The sequence below is a fragment of the Carcharodon carcharias genome, chromosome 30, assembly GCF_017639515.1.
Source record: "Carcharodon carcharias isolate sCarCar2 chromosome 30, sCarCar2.pri, whole genome shotgun sequence".
In the NCBI taxonomy this organism is placed as follows: Eukaryota; Metazoa; Chordata; class Chondrichthyes; order Lamniformes; family Lamnidae; genus Carcharodon; species Carcharodon carcharias.
Genome location: NC_054496.1, coordinates 34,257,029 through 34,275,980, shown reverse-complemented (window position 1 = coordinate 34,275,980; position 18,952 = coordinate 34,257,029). Strand labels below are relative to the sequence as shown.

General features: G+C 45.5%; 1 protein-coding gene across 1 annotated transcript; it reads right to left on the bottom strand.

Annotated features, from left to right (window-relative positions):
* Window positions 1–3,389: 3,389 nt before the first annotated feature.
* On the bottom strand, window positions 3,390–17,642 carry LOC121271186 (volume-regulated anion channel subunit LRRC8C-like). The gene is made up of 3 exons (XM_041176952.1): window positions 17,515–17,642; window positions 10,142–10,284; window positions 3,390–6,477 (listed from the first exon to the last, which is right to left on the bottom strand). The coding sequence occupies exons 2-3, from the start codon at window positions 10,277–10,279 to the stop codon at window positions 4,216–4,218; spliced, it is 2,400 nt and encodes a 799-aa protein (XP_041032886.1). The 5' UTR covers window positions 10,280–10,284; window positions 17,515–17,642; the 3' UTR covers window positions 3,390–4,215.
* Between the last annotated feature and the right edge of the window lie 1,310 nt (window positions 17,643–18,952).

The window sequence follows — 18,952 nt, the reverse complement described above, 5'->3', positions numbered from 1 at the left end:
GGTCCGTGTTGTCACATTCAATCAAATGTGGCCTTGATGTCAAGAGCAGTCACTCTCACCTCATCTCAGGAGTTCAGCTCATTTTTCCATGTTTGAACCAAGGCTGTAATGAGGTCAGGAGCTGAGTGACCCTGGCAGAACTCAAACTGGGCATCAGTGAGCAGGTTATTGCTAAGCAAGTGCCACTTGATAACACTGTTGATGACCCCTTCCATCTCTTTGCTGACAGTGGAGAGTAGACTAATGGGACTGTCATTGGCTGGGTTAGAATTTGTCCTGCTTTTCTTGTACAGGACATACCTGGGCAAGTTTTCACATTGCCAGGAAGATACCAGTGTGGTAGCTGTACTGGAACAGCTTGGCTAGGGGCGCAGCAAGTTCTGGACCACAAGTCTTCAGTACCAATGCTGGAATATTGTCAGGGCCCATAGCCTTTGCAGTGTCTGGTGCCTTCAGCCGTTTCTTAATATCAAGTGGAGTGAATCGCATTGGCTGAAAACTGGCATATGTGATCCTGTTGACCTCAGAAGGAGGTCGAGATAGATCATCCACTCAGCATTTCTGGCTGAAGACTATTGCAAGTGCTTCAGCCTTATCTTTTACTCTGATGTGCTCCGCTCCTCCATCATTGAAGGTGGGGATAATTGTAGAGCTTCCTCCTCCAGTGAGTTGTTTAATTGTCCACCACCATTCACGACTGGATACGGCAGGACTGCAGAACTTAGATCTGATCTGTTGGTTGTGAGATCGCTTAGCTCTGTCTATCACTTGCTGCTTATGCTGTTTGGCTCGCAAGTAGCCCTTGTGTTGTAGCTTCACCAGGTTGAGATCTCAGGCAGAATTTTATGCCAGCATCATTTTACTGTCACATCCCTGCTGCAGTGTGGCTGTAAAATTCGGGCCCTCATTTTTAGGTATGCCTGGTGCTGCTCCTGCCATGCCCTCCTGCACTCATCATTGAACCAGGGTTGATCCTCCGGCTTGATTGTAATGGTAGAGTGGGGGATATGCCGGGCCATGAGGTTACAGATTTTATTCCAGTACAACTCTACTGCTGCTGATGGCTAAGGATGATTGTTATGACATGCCAAATGTTGTGTGCCAGTGGACCAAATCCACAAGGGATACTTGGTCACACTATCACATCGATTTTGCAATTTGTATTTATTACGAGAAGATGTGTGTACTGAATTCAGAAGTAATAAGTGCACCAAGACCTTTAGAGATTTAAAAAATTAAATTAAAATATTTATTAACAAAATATAAAAGGTTTCAAGCACATACAAACGACTACAAATTACTTACTACTATAATAACTCCTAAAATTTCTAATTAACCTGACCCCCAGTTACATCCCCTTTAAGACAACAGCCCAAAATAGATCTTAGATTTAAACCAGAACCAGCAAGTTAACACAGTACCCATTTGACAGTGGAATTCCAAATGGCTTTTTCCCCAACTTCAGTTTTGTTATGTAGCAGACTTATGCACAAATGGCTGGAGGTTTTGTTAAGGCTATTTCACACACTCCTATTAGATCTCACATGGCCTTTTTCCACATAGCCTTTCATTCTCCTTTATATGTTTCTCTCCATTTAATATGTAAATTATATTGTTCCATACATCATTGAAACTGTATCTTCCTCATAAAATAAAAACTTTCATGTCACCAATATTGTCAGTAAACGCTGAGACAAATAAACACATTCCTTAGCCTTGCTTATCTGGCTAGTTGTAAACAGATTGAGATCTGTTTGAAATCCAAATCCCTTCATTTATCTAAAAATGCAAACTTCCCTCACACCTTACATGCTAAGCCATGTTTACTCATTAGCATGTCAAGCACCTGGCTTCTTTTGATGATTCCAAGCTTATAGCCTACTTGACTCCAAATGTAATTAAATCACACAGACAGACCCAACTAAACCCATAAACCTATTTCACAATAAGCCTGAAAAACATTATGAAAATTATTGTACTTTTATCACATTGTAGGTGGTAATTGGCAGCAGGTTTCCTTGCCCATGTTTGACCTGATGCCATGAGATTTCATGGGTTCCGGAGTCAATGTTGAAAAGTCCCAGGGTAACTCCTTCCTGACTCTATACCACTGTGCCACCACCTCTACTGGGTCTGTCTTGCCGGTGGGACAGCTCATGACCAGGAATGTTGATGTTATATTATCTGTAAGGTATGATTCCATGAGGATGATTATGTCAGCCTATTGCTTGACTCATCTGTGAGACAGGTCTCCCAATTTTGGTGCAAGCCCCTAGATGTTAATGAGGAGGACTTTGCAGGGTCAACAGAGCTGGTGGCTTGTCCCAGTGTCATATCCGGTGCCAAGTTCGATGCTGGGTGATCTGTGTTATAGCACAGTGGATGAGAAATGCCCAGCTGCTCAAATCCCAGAGGGAAACTTGAAACAGCTGCTACAACTGTTTTGCAATTTGCATTTTATTTTGAGATGTGTGCCTTGAATTCAGTAGTAATAAGTTCACTGAGACTTAAAGTTTTTTTTTTTACAAAACTAAATTAAACATTTGTTAATAAAAGAAAAGATTTTAAGCACATACACAGGTCTACAAATGACTACTGTAACTCCTAACTCCCTTAATTAATCTGGTTCCCGGTTACACCTCCGTTAAAGCAACAGTAAAAATAAAATATAAGTTTAAACAGACCTAGGCAAAGTACACAATACCCTGGACAGTGATATTCAAAGTGAGTTTTCTTTGGTTCCTGTAGACAGCAACTGGATGCAGAGAGATGGGAGGCTTTTCACACATGTTAGATCTTTGATCCCTTCTCCCTTCTACACAACCTAATTTCTTTATACATGTTTCTCCCTTTTTAATGTAAATTCCATTGTTCCAATACGTCTTCGCAACTTTACTTGTCTTTTAATGTAAATCTTTCACAGTACTCATGTTATTACTAACCTTTGAGAAAAATAAACACTGGTTTAGCTCCTTCTGGCTAGGTGTAACATCTTACCATCTCTTTGAAACTCAAACTAACCTAATTTAGCATTTCAAACCTACCTTCCCTTTTGATAAGTCAAAAGCTCCAGATCAGCCATCTCCAATTCAATTAAATTCCTCCCACACACTAATCCAAATCCCATTGTTAACCTACCTTTACAATAAATCACTACTGTATTGTGAAAAACATTTCTGTCTGATATCCAACATCCTTTTTGTAGTGTTTTGCTTTGCCATTTCAGAGTCAGCCATGTTGCTGTGGGTCTGGAGTCACATGTAGCCTAGACCAGGTAAGAATGGCAGATTTCCTTCCCTAAAGGATGTTAGTGAACCAGATGGGTTTATTACAACAATTGATGATTGTTTCATGGTCACCATTACTGAGAATAGCTTTATAATTCCTGATTTATGAATTGAATTTAAATTCCACCAGCTGTTATGGAAGGATTTGAACCCATGGTCTCTGGGTTACTAGCCCAGTGATATTACCACTATGCCACCATTCCCCCTAAATAGAGGGCATTAGTGTCACACTAACAATTTATTAAGCACCCAAGTGATTCCTTTTGTGCAACAAAGACATTTTCCTGAAACAATTTCTTACTTTCATGTGGTTCTACCCCTATATCTTCATCACAGCTGGAGGCAGGCTGCTCATTCCCCCACTCTGACTCTGCCTTGGATGAATAACAAGGGGACAGAATGTTGGCTCCACCATGTTGTTATGTTAAATATCCTAGAAAATGATGACTGAAAGCTGCAAAATGTGTTACAAATCCTACATTTCTACTGGAATCTTGATCATGGAGCACAGCCTGTGGTTCCCAAATGGATGAAGCTTTCTGCCATTTGCACTGGCTCTGCCTATTCATATGTCACACATCCTGCAGCCTTTTTACCAATGGCAGCCTGTGTGGGAGGGAATGAACCCTTTTAGTGGACAGTCCAACCAAGACAGCTTTGGCCAATGTTCAGTGATGCTGGCCCAGGCTGGAGTAAAAGGTACCACAGGAAATAAACCATCAAATCAATTGTCTAAAATCCTCTCCCTCCATGTCCATCTGTCTTTATGTCTTGACTGAACTCCTACCGAACTGGTACAAAACCCATGGTTCTGTCCATCTCCCACTCATGTGTGCTGCGTTTCCAGTTCATTTGCTCAGACCAACTCTGATTAAGCTTGACTTATTTTTAACCCTGTGGAGCTCCCCGACCCACCCGCCTCCCGGATTCAGTCATCCCTCATCCGCTCTCGGACGTCCAAGGGAAGCGTTTGAAACAGAGCTTCCTCCACACTGAGGCCCCTGTGGTTCAGGCTGCTGCACTCTCCCACCTCGGGGGGCAATGCCTCCAGGTGATTCCCCTTCAGCTCCAGCCTTGTGAGCAGGGGCAGGCTGCTGATTCTGGGCGAGAGAGCAGTCAGGCTATTATGGCCAACTTTCAATGTCTTCAGCTTCTTGCAAAAGAACAGCTCGTTGGGCAGGGACTCAATGGCGTTGTTGGAAATGGAAAAATAGCAGAGGTTTTGAAGCACCCCGATTTCTGGTGGGATTGAGCTGATGCGATTGTGGGAGAGATCGAGGTGTCGGAGTTTGTTGCACAGGAAGAGTTGAGGGGGTATCTCCTCGATCTGGTTATCGTTGAGATAAAGGAATTCCAGAGAGCTGAGCTTTTTGATGTGTTCGGGGATGTAGACGATGTGGTTGTACCACAGCTTCAGGCATGTTAGCTTCTGGCAGTGTTGGAGGCTGAGGATTTCTTCGATGGATCTCAGGTTGTTCTCCTTTAAGTTGAGCTCCTCTAAGTTTGAGAGGCTGAAGACAGGGTGAGGAACACGCTCCAGCTCGCACTGAATGAGCTCCAACTCCCTTAGGTGCTGCAGTTTCTTCAGACTGTTCAACGTGATGAGTTTGGTACCATTGTTGTGGATGGTCAGCTTCTGAAGGTGGATGGATGCATCCACCAGGTTTGCAGGGACCTTGGTCAAGTTGCTCTTCAGAGAGAGAACCTTAAGGCTACGAAGCTCGCAGACTGAATCGGGAAAGAGACATTTCACACTGTCTTGAGTCAGAGTTCCTGTCAGATAGAGTTCTTCCACACTCCTCATGTTGTGCACCCAGAGCGGAACCTCCTGGGTATTATTGAACCGAACCCGGAGGACCTTGAGGTGTTCCCTCAGAAACCCTGAAGCAGCCTCATGGAGCTTGACTGGGCAGTTTAACAGGGACAGCTCCTGCAGGTTGACCAGCTGTGCGATCTTTGCTGGGACTTCCAGATCGCTGATCAGTTCGAGTTTCAGGGATTCGATCTCGGTCACCTCGAAGGTGGAAGTGGGAAGGGCTGGCACCATCAGGAGGTGCAGCTCCAGGCGGTTCTGACTGTTCCTCTGCAGCCTCTGCCTCAGCTTCTCCTCCGTCCACTCGTAGTTCAGATTCAACTGCATGAGCTTACTCTCGCTGACCTCAGACAGAAAGACAGCGAACCTCTTGGAGTACAGGGAATCGTACTGGTCTATCAGGTGAAGCATGAAGGCAAAATCGTTCTTCACGTCAGGGATGTCATTGATCCCCGACTCCTGCCTCACATACTCGAAGGAATACTCCTTGAGAGGGCGGTAGAAGAGCCAGTACAGGGTGTAGAGGCAGGTGCAGCCGTACACAGACACAAAGCAGATGTAACAGATCGCCAGCTTGAAGAAGAGATGGGCCTTGGTGTGATTGCAACAGAAGTTGTTGTAGCCGGTCACGTCCTCGATGTTGACTGTGCAGGGGACCACGACATGGATGTTCAGAACCAGCGAAGCATTGTAGAGAAGGATCACCACAAACTTGACCACACGGACAACAGTCTGCCGAATGTACATGAGGTAAAGGATGTCACCTTCCTCCACATGCAGCCGGAACTTCTTCACCTTTTCGAACAAAGCCTTGGCTTGCTCACCCTCTTTCTTATCCAGGGCGCTCAGGCTCCCCTTGTCTGCCACCACCTTATCCGGACAGGACTGGGTGCCTGGACCTTCGGCCAAACCGGCCTCTTCGGAGGGCGACCTGCCCTGGGACTTGGGGTCGGAGCTGGGCGGGTAGTTCCCTGAAGGGCTTGGCCGCTCCGCCCCCTGGTTCTCACCTGAAACCTCGCTCAGCGCCCGCGTGGTCCACGGGGAGTCAAAACACTTACCCAAGATGGAGACAAAGTGCTCGATCTTGGAGCTGGTCCCCGGAAACTTGAACCAGAAGCTGCCACAGATCATGAAGATGAGGGTGTGGATGAGCACCAGGTACGGGAAATACTTGGCGTACCAGTGCAGGGCTTTCTCGTAGCACATCTGGTTAATGAAGCTGTACTGCTGAAGGTCCAGGTTCGTCCTCAGCCCATTCAGTTTGTGCACTGAGCTGGACGAGGGCTTTAGTTGCAGCATGAACTGCGAGCAGTTGTTATGGAATACTGAGAGTGTAGATACTGGCCCAGGGAGGCAGATGATCTTGTCTTGCGTCACCTAGAGAGAAGCAAGTGAGAAATACAAATACGACAGCAAAGTACTGCGGATGCTGGAAATCTGAAACAAAAAAAAAACCGCGAAAACTCGGAGGCAATTGGTGTCTCAAGGTCCTTAACTGGCCACTTAATTAGTGGCGGGCGCACCTCCACCTCCCTTGCGTGCCCGCCTAGCGAAATATTGTGAGAGTGCACGCTGACATCAGCACAGTCGGCCAATGTCAACGCCAGGTGCCAATTGGACAGCATTTCGGGGAATAGTGATCATTGTATCATAAGGTTTAGGTTGGCTATGGAAAAGGGCAAAGAACAATCCAGTGGGAGAATAATTAATTGGGGGAAATCCGAGCTCAATGGAGTAAGAATGGATCTGGACTGGATAAATTGGAGGCAGAGGTTGCCTGAAAAGACTAACTAAACAATGGGCTGCCTTTAAAGAAGAGATAGTTTAGACACAGTCAAAGTATATTCCCACAAAGGGCGAGGGTAGAAATCCAGAGTTCCCTGGATGAGAAAAAAGATAGAGATTAAGATGATGAAGAAAAATTGTGCTTATGACAGCTGTCAGATGGATTATACAATTAAGAACCAGGCTGAATATAGAAAGTTCAGAGGGAGAATTGAAAAGACACATAAGAGAAGCAAAGAGAGAGTATGAGAAGAGACTGGCAGCTAACATAAAGGGGAATCCAAAAGTCTTCTATAGGCATATAAATTGTAAAAAGGTGGTAAAAGGAGGAGTCGAGCCGATTAGGGTCCAAAAAGGGAATTTATACATGGAAGGAAGGGATATGTCTGGGGTATTAAATGAATACTTTGCATCTGTCTTTACCAAGGAAGAAGATGCTGTGTAGATCGTGCTGAAAGAGGATTTAATTCAGACACCCAAAGGATTTAAAATTGAGAAGGAGGAGGTACTGGATAGGCTGTCTGTACTCAAAATTGACAAGACACCAGAACTGGATGAAATGCATCCAAGGATACATCCAAGGAGGGGAGTGAGAGTGGAAATTACACAGGCACTGGCCATAATTTTTCAGTTTTTCTCAGACTCAGGGGTGATGCCAGGGGACTGGAGAGTCCATCCTTGTCCAAAAAAGGGTGTAAAGATAAACTCGGCAACTACAGGCCTTTCAGTTTAGCTTCAGTGTTGGGGAAACTTCTAGAACAATATTTTAGGACAAAATTAATAGTCACTTGGATAAATGTGGGTTAATTAAGAAAAGCCAGCATGTATATGTTAGGGGCAAGTCATGTTTAACTAACTTGCTTGAGGTTTTTGATGAGGTAACAGAGGGTTGATGAGGGCGATGCTGTTGATGTGGTGTACGTGGACTTCCAAAGACATTTGATAACGTGCTGCACAATGGACTTGTGAGCAAAGCTTTAGCTCATGGAATAAAAGGGACAGTAGCGACATGGATCTAAAATTGGCTGAATGACAGGAAACAGAGAGCAATGGTGACTGGTTGTTTTTCAGGTTGGAGGAAGGTTTCTAGTGGAGCTCCCCAGGGGTCAGTGTTAGGACCTTGCCCCCTGTTCTTCCTGATATATGTTAATGACCTAGACCCTGGTGTACAGGACACAATTTTAAAATTTGTGAACAGGGGAAAGCTTGGAAACTTTGTGGCCTGTGAGGAGGACACTTTAGAACCTCAAGTGGACATAGATATTGATGGATTGGCAGACAAGTGGCAAATTAAATTCATTGCAGGGAAGTATGAAGTGATTCATTTTGGTAGTAAGAACGTGGAAGGACAATATAAAATAAAGGGTACAATTCTAGATGGGATGCAGGAGCGGAGAGGGAACTGGGTGTATATGCGCACAGATCGTTGAAAAAGCAGTAACAGTTTGAGAGAGTGGTTAATAAGGCATTTAGCATCCTGGGCTTTATGAAAACGAGCATCAAATATGAAAATGAGGAAGTTATGTTAGACCTGTATAAAGCATTGGTTGTGCCTCAGCTAGAGTGTTGTGTCCAGTTCTGGGCACCACACTTTAGGAAGGATATGAAGGTATTAGAGACGGTGCAGAAAAGATTCACCAGAACTGCTTTCAGGAACTTCAGTTACGTGGGTAGATTGAAGAAGTTGGGACTGTTTTCCTTAGAGAAGAGAAGGCTGAAAGGAGATTTGATAGAGGTGTTCAAAATCACGAGAGGGTCTGGACAGAGCAGATAGGGAGAAACTGCCCCCATTAATGGAGTGATCCAGAACCAGAGGACGCAGATTTAAGGTGCTTTACAAAAGAAGCAATGACAACATGAAGAGAAAGGTTTCCACACAGTGAGTGTTTAGGGTCTGGAATGTACAGCCTGAGAGTGTGGTGGAAGCGGAGTCGATTGAGGCTTTCAAGAGGAAATTAGATTATGATTTGAAAAGAAAGAATGTGCATGGTTACTGGGAGAAGGTGGGGGAGCAGCTCCAGGTGAACTGTTCCTTCAGAGAGCTAGCATATAAACAATAGGATGAACAGCCTTCTTCTGTGCTGTAACCATCCTATGATCCTAAATAAAACAAAAGATAAGTCTAGAGGAAGTGTGAATGGCAAAAAGTTGTCATTCAATCGCAAAATCAAGAGTAAAACCAAAACCTGCGGAAAAAAAGGAAACGAAATGGGGGCTGAGATAAGGATCTGGAATTGTTAAACTCAACGGTAAGTCCTGCAGCCTGTGATGTGCCCAGTCGGAGCAGGAGGCGCTGTCCCTCCAGCTTCACTGGAACACCGCAGCAGGCCAAGGACAGAAAGCTCAGTCTGAGAGCAAGGTGGAGAATTAAAATGACCGGCCAGCAGAAGCTCGGGGTCATGCTCGCGGACTGAACAGAGGTGTAAAATAAAGCAGTCACCCAGTCAGCGTTTGGTCTCCCCTATGCTGCTCAGAATGAGAGTTGCTCTACATTGTGCGATTGTGTGTGTATTGATACTGTGTGTGTGTGTGTGTGTGTGTGTGTGTGAGAGTGTGTGTCTGTGTGTCTGTGTGTGTGTGTGTGTGTGAGTGTGTGTGTGTGTATTGATACTGTGTGTGTGAGTGAGTGTGTGTGTATGTGTCTGTGTGTGTGTGTGTGTGTGAGTGTGTGTGTGTCTGTGTGCGTGTGTGTATTGATACTGTGTGTGTGTGTGTATTGATACTGTGTGTGTGTGTGTGCGTGTGTGTATTGATACTGTGAGTGTGTGTGTGTGTGTGTGTGTGTGTATTGATACTGTGTGTGTGAGTGAGTGTGTGTGTATGTGTCTGTGTGTGTGTGTGTGTGAGTGTGTGTCTGTGTGCGTGTGTATTGATACTGTGTGTGTGTGTGTGTGTGTGAGAGTGTGTGTGTGTGTGTGTATTGATACTGTGAGTGTGTGTGTGTGTATTGATACTGTGAGTGTGTGTGTGTGAGAGAGAGTGTGTGTGTGTGTATTGATACTGTGTGTGAGTGAGTGTGTGTGTATGTGTCTGTGTGCGTGTGTGTATTGATACTGTGTGTGTGTGTGTCTGTGTGTGTGTGTGTGTGAGAGTGTGTGTGTGTGTGTGAGTGTGTGTATTGATACTGTGAGTGTGTGTGTGTGTGTATTGATACTGCGTGTGTGAGTGTGTGTGTGTGTGAGTGTGTGTGTGTGTGTGTGTGTGTGTGTGTGAGTGTGTGTGTGTGTGTGTGCAAGTGCCTGTATCAGCTCCTTACCTGCAATGTGCACCCGAAGACCCCTATCATCAACATGGCAGCACATATGTACTCAGTGAACACGTCCCACCAAGGCTTTAGCAGCCGGAACGCTGGCTGCTGATCACTGAACTGTTTCAACTCTGTCAGTGGGATCATCCTCCCTGCACAGAAAGGGGAAATAAATTCCAGTCAGACACAAACGCTCACAACCCGTCAGATCTGGACTCGTCTTGTGCTTTACTCGGGCCATTGATCCCCTTGTCCAGTACAACCTGGTCTCAAAGACAGCTGCCAAAAATTCAAACAGTGACAACTGTTACATACGAACATATGAACATACGATTTAGGAGCAGGAGTAGGCCACTCGGTCCTTCAAGCCTGCTCCGCCATTCAATAAGATTCTGGCTGATCTGACTGTAACCACCCACCTACCCCAGTACTCCTTCACCCTCTTGTTTATCAAGAATCTACCTCTGCCTTGCAAACATTCAAAGACTCGGCCTCCACTGCCTTTTGAGGAAGAGAGTTCCAAAGGCTCACCACCCTCTGAGAGAAAACATTTCTTCTCATCTCTGTCTTAAGTAGGCGACCCCTTATTTTTAAACAGTGGCCCCGAATACAAGATTCTCCCACAAGAGGAAACATCCTTTCCACTCCACCCTCTCAAGGCCCCTCAGATTCTTGTATGTTTCAATCAGGTCACCTCTTACTCTTCTGAACTACAGCGGATACAGGCCTAGCCTGTCCAATCCTTCCTCATAAGGCAATCCACCCAATCCAGGTACTAGTTGGGTAAAGCGTATCTGAATGGCTTCCAACGCATTGACATTCTTCCTCAAATAAGGAGACCAATAGCGTACACACTGCTCCAGATGGGGTCACACCAATGCCCTGAATCAGTGAAGCATCAGCTCTCTACTTTTAAAATCAATTCCTCTCACAATGAATGATAACATAGTATTAGCTTTCCTAATTACCTGCTGTACCTGCACACTAACCTTTTGTGATTCATGCATTAGGATACCCAGATCCCTCTGCATCTCAGAGCTCTGCAATCTCTCACCACTTAGATAATTTGTTTCTCTTTTATTCTATAGCCTCCTTAAGCCCTCTTCACAGCTTATTTTCTTACCTATCTTTGTATCATCAGCAAATTTAGCAACCATTCCTTCTTCCTTTATCCAAGTCATTTCTATAAATTGTAAACAGCTGAGGTTCCAGCACTGATCCCTGTGGCACACCACTCATTACATCTTGCCAACCTGAAAAAGACCCATTCATGCCAACTCTCTGCTTCCTGTTAGGCAGCCAATTTTCTATCCATGTCAATATGTTACCCCCTACACCACCAGCTTTTATTTTCCCCAATAACCTTTGATGTGGCACTTTATCAAATGCCTTCTGGAAATCTAAATAGAGCACATCCACCAGTTTCCCTTTATCCACAGTACAAATGACACGTTCAAGGAACTCCAAATAAATTGGTTAAACATGATTTCCCTTTTACAAAACCATGTTGACACTGCCTGATTGACTTGAAATGTTCTAAGTGCCCTGCCATAACATCTTTAACAATAGCTTCTAACATTTTCCCTGTGACAGATGTTAGGCTAACTGGCCTATAGTTTCCTGCTTTCTGTCTCCCTCCCTTCTTGAATAAAGGAGTTACATTTGCTATTTTCCAATCTCATGGAACCAAACACCCTGGAGTCAGGAAAGAGGAAACAACCTTACAGGGGGAGAGAGATAGGGGGATGGAGAGAAGGAGAGAGAGAGAAAGAGAAAGATGAAGAGGGCGAGAGAGAGAGAGAGACTGTGGTGGGGAGAACAGAGAAAGTGGGAGATAGAGATGAAGAGAAAGGAAAAAGACGGAGTGGGGAGAGGGAGAGAGACAAAGTGGAAGAGGGACAGAAAAAGAAAGAGAGAGCGAGAGAGAGATGGAGAGGGAAAGAGTTAGAGAGAAAGATGAAGCGGAAAGAGAGAGACTGAGTAAGGGAGAAAGAGAGAGAGGCAGATATGAAAAGGGAGAGGGACAGAGAGAGAGAGACAGAGGGAGAGAGAGAGGGAGGAAGAGAGAGAGACAGTCAGAGGAAGAGAAAGAGACAGATGGTGAGAGAGAGAGACAGAGGGAGAGAGGGAGAGAGAGAGAGAGATCTGCTCCCTCCCTATCCACCCTCCTCCACCACCTTGCAAAATCCCATCTCCTCTCCCTCTTAAATCCCCCTCCCCTTCCAAAGTCCCACCTCCAATCCATATCCCCTCCCCTCCCAAACACCAAACCCCATACCCCAACCCCTCTCCCTCCAATCCTACAGCCCTATTCCTCCCATTCCTGACTCCTTTCATTCCCATCCCCTGCCCCTCCCACCCTCAACCCACTCCCATCCCCTAACTCCACTCTTGCCAACCTCTCCCCCCATTCCTCCTCATCCCTCCCCCTATACACTATCCTACCTGGAAGGGCAGTTCTGACAAACTTCCAGAGTCGGACATGGCTGGTTTGCTAGTAGCCAGTGACTTGCTCTGAAGCCTCGACAAACTGCTGGCTGTTCCAATTACGAGCATGACTCAGGGTGAATCATAGAACAGATCACTATTGCAGATGGGGTCACATCTGGGTCAAAGTCCTGGTTTTCATAAGGCAATTTATTCAAAGTGGGTACGAGGCCTGGGCTTTGTTACACCACTCAAAAGCTCATTGCATTAGACTGGGGTACAGTACTGGTGGGGACAGGTCTGTCGCTGTATTACACTGGGGTACAGTACTGGTGGGGACAGGTCTGTCACTGTATTACACTGGGGTACAGTACTGGTGGGGACAGGTCTGTCGCTGCATTACACTGGGGTACAGTACTGGTGGGGACAGGTCTGTCACTGTATTACACTGGGGTACAGTACTGGTGGGGACAGGTCTGTCACTGTATTACACTGGGGTACAGTACTGGTGGGGACAGGTCTGTCACTGTATTACACTGGGGTACAGTACTGGTGGGGACAGGTCTGTCGCTGCATTACACTGGGGTACAGTACTGGTGGGGACAGGTCTGTCACTGTATTACACTGGGGTACAATACTGGTGGGGACTGGTCTGTCACTTTATAACGCTGGGAAACAGTACTGGTGGGGACAGGTCTGTCACTGTATATCACTGGGAAACAGTACTAGTGGGGACAGGTCTGTCACTGTATAACACTGGGAAACAATACTGGTGGGGACAGGTCTGTCACTGTATAACACTGGGGTACAGAACTAGTGGGGACAGGTCTGTCACTGTATTACACTGGGGTACAGTACTGGTGGGGACAAGTCTGTCACTGCATAGTACTGGGGTACAGTACTCATGGGTACAGGTTTGTCACTGTACAGCTTTAGTGTGGGGTACAGTACTGGTCGGGTCAGGTCTGTCTCTGTACAAACTAGGGCACAGTACTGGTCCACTGAAGTATATTGCAGAACATTAAAGAGTGTGAACTGAAGGTTTTATTCCTCTGGCACACATTGATATCAATGCATTAAATAAAACAATTGGCCACCTTAAACTTTGCTCTTTCAATCTATTCTTGCATTATATTGGTACAGGCACTCGATGTTTACACAGGCACTGTAGCTATTTCCTTCTTTGTAATGTGGGATTGTCTATTGTGAAAATAGTCAGCTCTCTTCCAGCACAGATATTCAGGTTTTAATTTTCAAGTGGATCATTAAAAATTCAAATCCATGTTTCATTCCAATTCTCCCTTTATTGGATTTCTCACTTCTTCTGTATATCATTAATCTGTAAATAAATCTGAGTAGTAGTGCTAGCCTGATATTAACTCAGATTCACCATCTCCCCATGGAATATGGTGGCATGTAAATGCCAGCCCCATCACTAAGGAAGGCTGGAAGAATATAGCCAGTGGCTCTGTAATTTCCACCTCAATTGCTTCAGCATCCCAGAGTGCACCCAATCTGGACTGGGTGATTTACCCAGTTTAAGTGCCAGCCTTTCTAGTACCACCTCTTTATCAATGTTTATCTCATCCACCATCCCAGCAAAATCCTCTTTTAGTGTAATTTTGGCAAAGTCCACTCCCTTGGTGAACAATGATGTAAAGTACGCAGTACCTCAGCCAGTTAATCTCCATCTTGCTCACTAATCAGGCCCACCACTCCTCTGGAAACCCTGTTACCGATAATATATTATTCTCTTTAAACATTGATGGGATATGGGTGTCGCTGACAAGACCAGCATTTGTTGCCCAACCCCATTTGCCCTTGATCTGAGTGGCTTGTTAGGCCATTGCACAGGGCAGTTAAGAGTTGACCACATTGCTGTGGGTCTGGAGTCACACGTAGGTCAGACCAGGTAAAGGTGGCAGATTTCCTTCCCTAAAGGACATTGGTGAATCAGGTGGGTTTTTATGAAAATTGGTCATAATTGATGATTGTCACCATCACTGGAACTAGCAACAGGGCTGGTGCCAGAGGCCTGGACAGTTGGAAATGTTACACTCTTGTACAGAGAGGTGCTGATGGTGATGCCCGACAGTTTTAACATCAGTGGTGGGGAAGCTTTTGGAAGTGATAATCCTGGTGAAAATTGGGCGAACATAGATTGAGAAAGTAGAGGCAGCCCAGTCTTCCGAAGGGTAAATTCTCTTTGACGAACTAGATTGAGCTTTTTTGATGTGGTCACAGGGAAGGAGGATGAGAGCAATACATTCGATCGAATCAAATGCCACACATTGAGCTTTTAGCGAAGGTGACGCTCAGGGGATGAAGTGGACAATAGCAGCAAGGATCCGAAACAGGCTGAGGAACAGAAAACCATTGTGGTGAATGGCTGCTTCACAGACTGGAGGGTGTTATGGAGTGGAGTTCCCCAGGGTTCAGTATTAGGACCACTAGGAGTCAAGTGTTATGGGGGCGGGGGGCAGGCAGGAAGGTGGAGCTGAGACCCCAACCAGATCAGCCACGATCTTATAGACTGGAGGAGCAGGCTCGAAGGGCTGAATGGCCTACTCCTTCTCCCAAGTCCTGTGTTCCTAAGTGCTGCTGATTTGTGGTAGACACAAATGACTTGGGGCTGCAAACACATTTTCAAGGTTTGCAGATGGCATGGAACATGGGAAGTGAGTTAATGAGTAAGGAAGATAGTAAAAGATTTCAGGAGGACACATATAAGCTGGTGTAATGGATGGCTACATGGGTGATGAAACTCAGTGCGGAGAGGTGTGGAGCGATGAGTTTTGGTGGGAGGATTGAGGAGAGCCAATACAAGCTAAATGGTATAATTCCTATATAGGCCGCAAGAACAGTGAGAGGTGGGGTTATTTCAGATCCTTGAGGGGGCAGGACAGGTGAACTATACAGTTAATAAAACATACAGCATTGTGTGTTTTATAAATAGAGCTGGGGAGTAAGGATAAATCTTTGTGAAGCACCAGTTCAGCCCCAACTGGAATATTGTGGCTAGTCTGAGCAGCACCACACTTTAGGGGGAAGAAAATGCTGGTAAAACTCAGCAGGTCTGACAGCATCGGTGGAGAGAGAAACAGAGTTAACACTTCGAGTCCGCTGTCAGACCTGTTGAGTTTTTCCAGCATTTTCTGTTTTTCTTTCAGATTTGCAGAGTCTGCAGTATTTTGGTTTTACACTTTAGGGAGGATGTTTGAGGAGGGTTAAGCCGAGGTTTACTAGAATGATGAGGGGGTTACACAGTACTGTGGAGAAAATGGCAAAGCTGCAGTTCTTCTTCTTGAAGTAGAGAGAGCCAAGAGGAGAGTTGCTCGAGGGGTTTAAAATTATTAGAGGCCTGGACGGCGTAGATAAAGAGAAATGGCTTCTAATGCTGAAGGGTCGATAGCAAGAAGCTCAGGTTTAGGGCGATTGGTAAAAGAGTCAGAGGCGACATGAGGAAAAAGACTCACTCACACACGTGTTAGATTTTGGAATGCACTTGCTCTTTGAAAGAGCCAGCGTCGACTTGATGGGCCAAATGGCCTCATTGTGTGCTGTTGTGTCCTGTGATCCTGTGTAATTTTCCTAAAGCAGGAGTATGCGTGCCCCGACAGCTCACCAAGTCTTGCGCCACGATTGGCCAAAAGCCAAGCTAGAAGCTGGAAATCCCGCCAGTCTGCAGGAAATCATTCCGACTGATGAGGCTGTCTGCAGTTTAGATTTGAATCAAACTGTTCAAAGCCAAAGTGAGGTGTCCACAGGACAGGAACACAGAGGGGGAGATGGAGCTCAGAGAAATAATGCCAACTGTAAATGTGCAGAATGCTGATGGGAGTTGTTCGTCAGAAAGATATTTCAACAGGTCACGTCATTGAGCAGTTTGGAAACTGCCCAACATCCCGAGTAATTGTAACAATTTTCTCAGCTGACACTCCTTCTCCCCGAGTGAAGTCAGTATTTAACCCTCTGTTTCGTGCCAAATCTTAGTCACAAAAGCTCCAGTTTTGTCTCATCCTCTTCACTGTTTTGCTGTCAATTGTCCTCCATTTGCCTGCACTCTACCCTGTGATCACATAGCCACACACCCCCAGAACGCTCCCCACCCTGCACCCGCTCACCCACCCTGCCACCACCCCACCCCAACCCTCTGCACCCCTTTATCACCAACCACCACCACCCCCCCCCCACCACCACACTCACCTCACCCTGCCCATTAGGAGACTCAGAGATGGACATTGGTAGGTGCAGGCTTCAGGCCAAAGGGAGCAGAGGGGAGAGGAGGAGAGAGAGAGAGAGAAGGAAAGAGAAAAAACAAGGGAAAAGAGAAATGAGAGAAAGAGAAGAAGAGAGAGAGGGGGAGTGAGGGAGGGAAAGAGAGAAAGAGGGAGGGAAAGAGAGAGAGAGGGAGGGAAAGAGGGGGAGGGAAAGAGAGAGAGGGGGAGAGAGAGGGAGGGAAAGAGGGGGAGGGAAAGAGAGAGAGGGAAAGAGAGAGAGGGAGAGAAAGAGAGGGAGAGAGAGCAATGTAAGAGAGAAAGAAAATAGGAGAGAGGAAGAGAGGGAAGGAACGAGAGAGAATTATGGAAAAGAAAGAGAAAAAGAACAGGAAAGGGAGGAGTGAGGGAGCGAAGGAAAAAGAAAGATGAAAGAAAAAGAAAGAACAGCAAAGACAAAGAGGATTGAGAGAGAAGGAAAGAGAAAAATTGAAGAGAAAGAGGGAGAGATCAGCAGAGAAAAAGAAAGGAGTGAGAGAGAGAGAGTAGAGAAGAGATGGAAGAGAAAGAACAGAAGAGAGAAGGAATGAGAGAGAGAAAAAAGTGTGAGGTAGAGAAGGAAAGAGAGTCAGAGGTAAGGAGGAATTGGAGGGAGAGAGAGAAAAAGAAAAAATAAACAGGCACAAACACACAGAAGCAATGAACAGCATTATAATCATATTGACAATCCCTGCTTACCATCAGTGACCACACATTCCTGACCGATCAAGCTGAATGGAACAAGGAGTCAGCAGAAGATCCAGGAATCCCCACAGTCAGCGCTTTACTCAGACAGTTTGTAGTTTCTAGTTTCTATTTCCCACCATACTCAGTAAAACTTGTCCTGATAATGAAAGCTGCAGTCTGTGTTGTGGGAGAGAGATCTGACTGAAGATATTGTTCTGACCAGTAGGGTGTGCGAGGCCCACAGTGTCGAATTCCCACCCACTGGCTAATCAGCACGACGGAGAGAGAGTGTCTCAGCAGTCTGTCTGTCTAACTGTCAGACAAGATGTTAAACCACATCCCCAGTTACTCCCCACAGTGGATATAGTAGATCCTATGGTAATACTGGGAGAGCAGGAGAGGTATAATAGCTATAATAATTCTGATAGGTCCCGTGGTAACACTGGGGGAGCAGGAGAGTTATTTCTGGTGTCCTGGCCAATATTCATACCCCAGCCAATATCATTAAAGCTGATTATATCTCAATATTATTCATGGGATCTTGCTGTGCATAGATTGGTTGTTACATATACGAACATACAAGGAGCAGAAGTAGGCCATTCAGCCCCTCGAGCCTGCTCCGCCACTTAATAAGGTCATGGCTGATCTGATGGTAACCTGAAATCTGCATCCCACCTACCCCCAATAACCTATCATCCCCTTGTTTACCAAGAATCTATCCACCTCTGCCTAAAAAATATTCAGACTCTGCTTCCACCACTTTTCCAGGAAGAGTTCCAAAGACTCACGACCCTCTGAGTAGAAAAATTTTGCCTCATCTCTGTTTTAAATGGGTGACCCCTTATTTTTAAACAGTGACCCCCTAGTTCTAGATTCTCCCACAAGAGGAAACATCCTCTCCACTCAGGATCTTATATGTTTCAATCAATTTGCCTCTTACTCTTCTAAACTCCAGCAGATACAAGCCCAGCTTGTCCAACCTTTCCTGAAATGACAACCCACCCATTCCAGCTATTAGTCTGGTAAACATTCTCTGAACTGCTTCCAACATTTATATCCTTCCTTAAATAAAGAGACCAGTACTGTACACAGTACTCCAGATGTGATCTCATCAATGCTCTGTAAAACTGAAGCATAACCTCCCAACTTTTGAAATCAGTTCCCCTCACAATAACTGATAACATTCTATTAGTCTTTCTAATTACTTATTGTACCTCCATACTGGTCTTTTGTGATTCATGCACTAAGACACCCAGATCCCTCTGCATCTCAGAGCTCTGCAATTCCCTCATCATTTAGATAATGTGCTTCTCTTTTATTCTTCCTGTCAAAATGGACAATTTCACATTTTCCCACATTAACCTCCATCTGCCAGATCTATTCCTACTCACTTAACCTACCTTTCTCTGTTTGTAGCCTCCTTATGTCTTCTTCACAACTCACTTTCCTA

Coding starts and splice junctions, on each gene's coding strand:
- LOC121271186 (XM_041176952.1), bottom strand. CDS start 10,279: ATGATCCCACTGACAGAGTTGAAACAGTTCAGTGATCAGCAGCCAGCG. Junction 6,478..10,141: donor TCTTCGGGTGCACATTGCAG/GTAAGGAGCTGA, acceptor GCTTCTCTCTAG/GTGACGCAAGACAAGATCAT.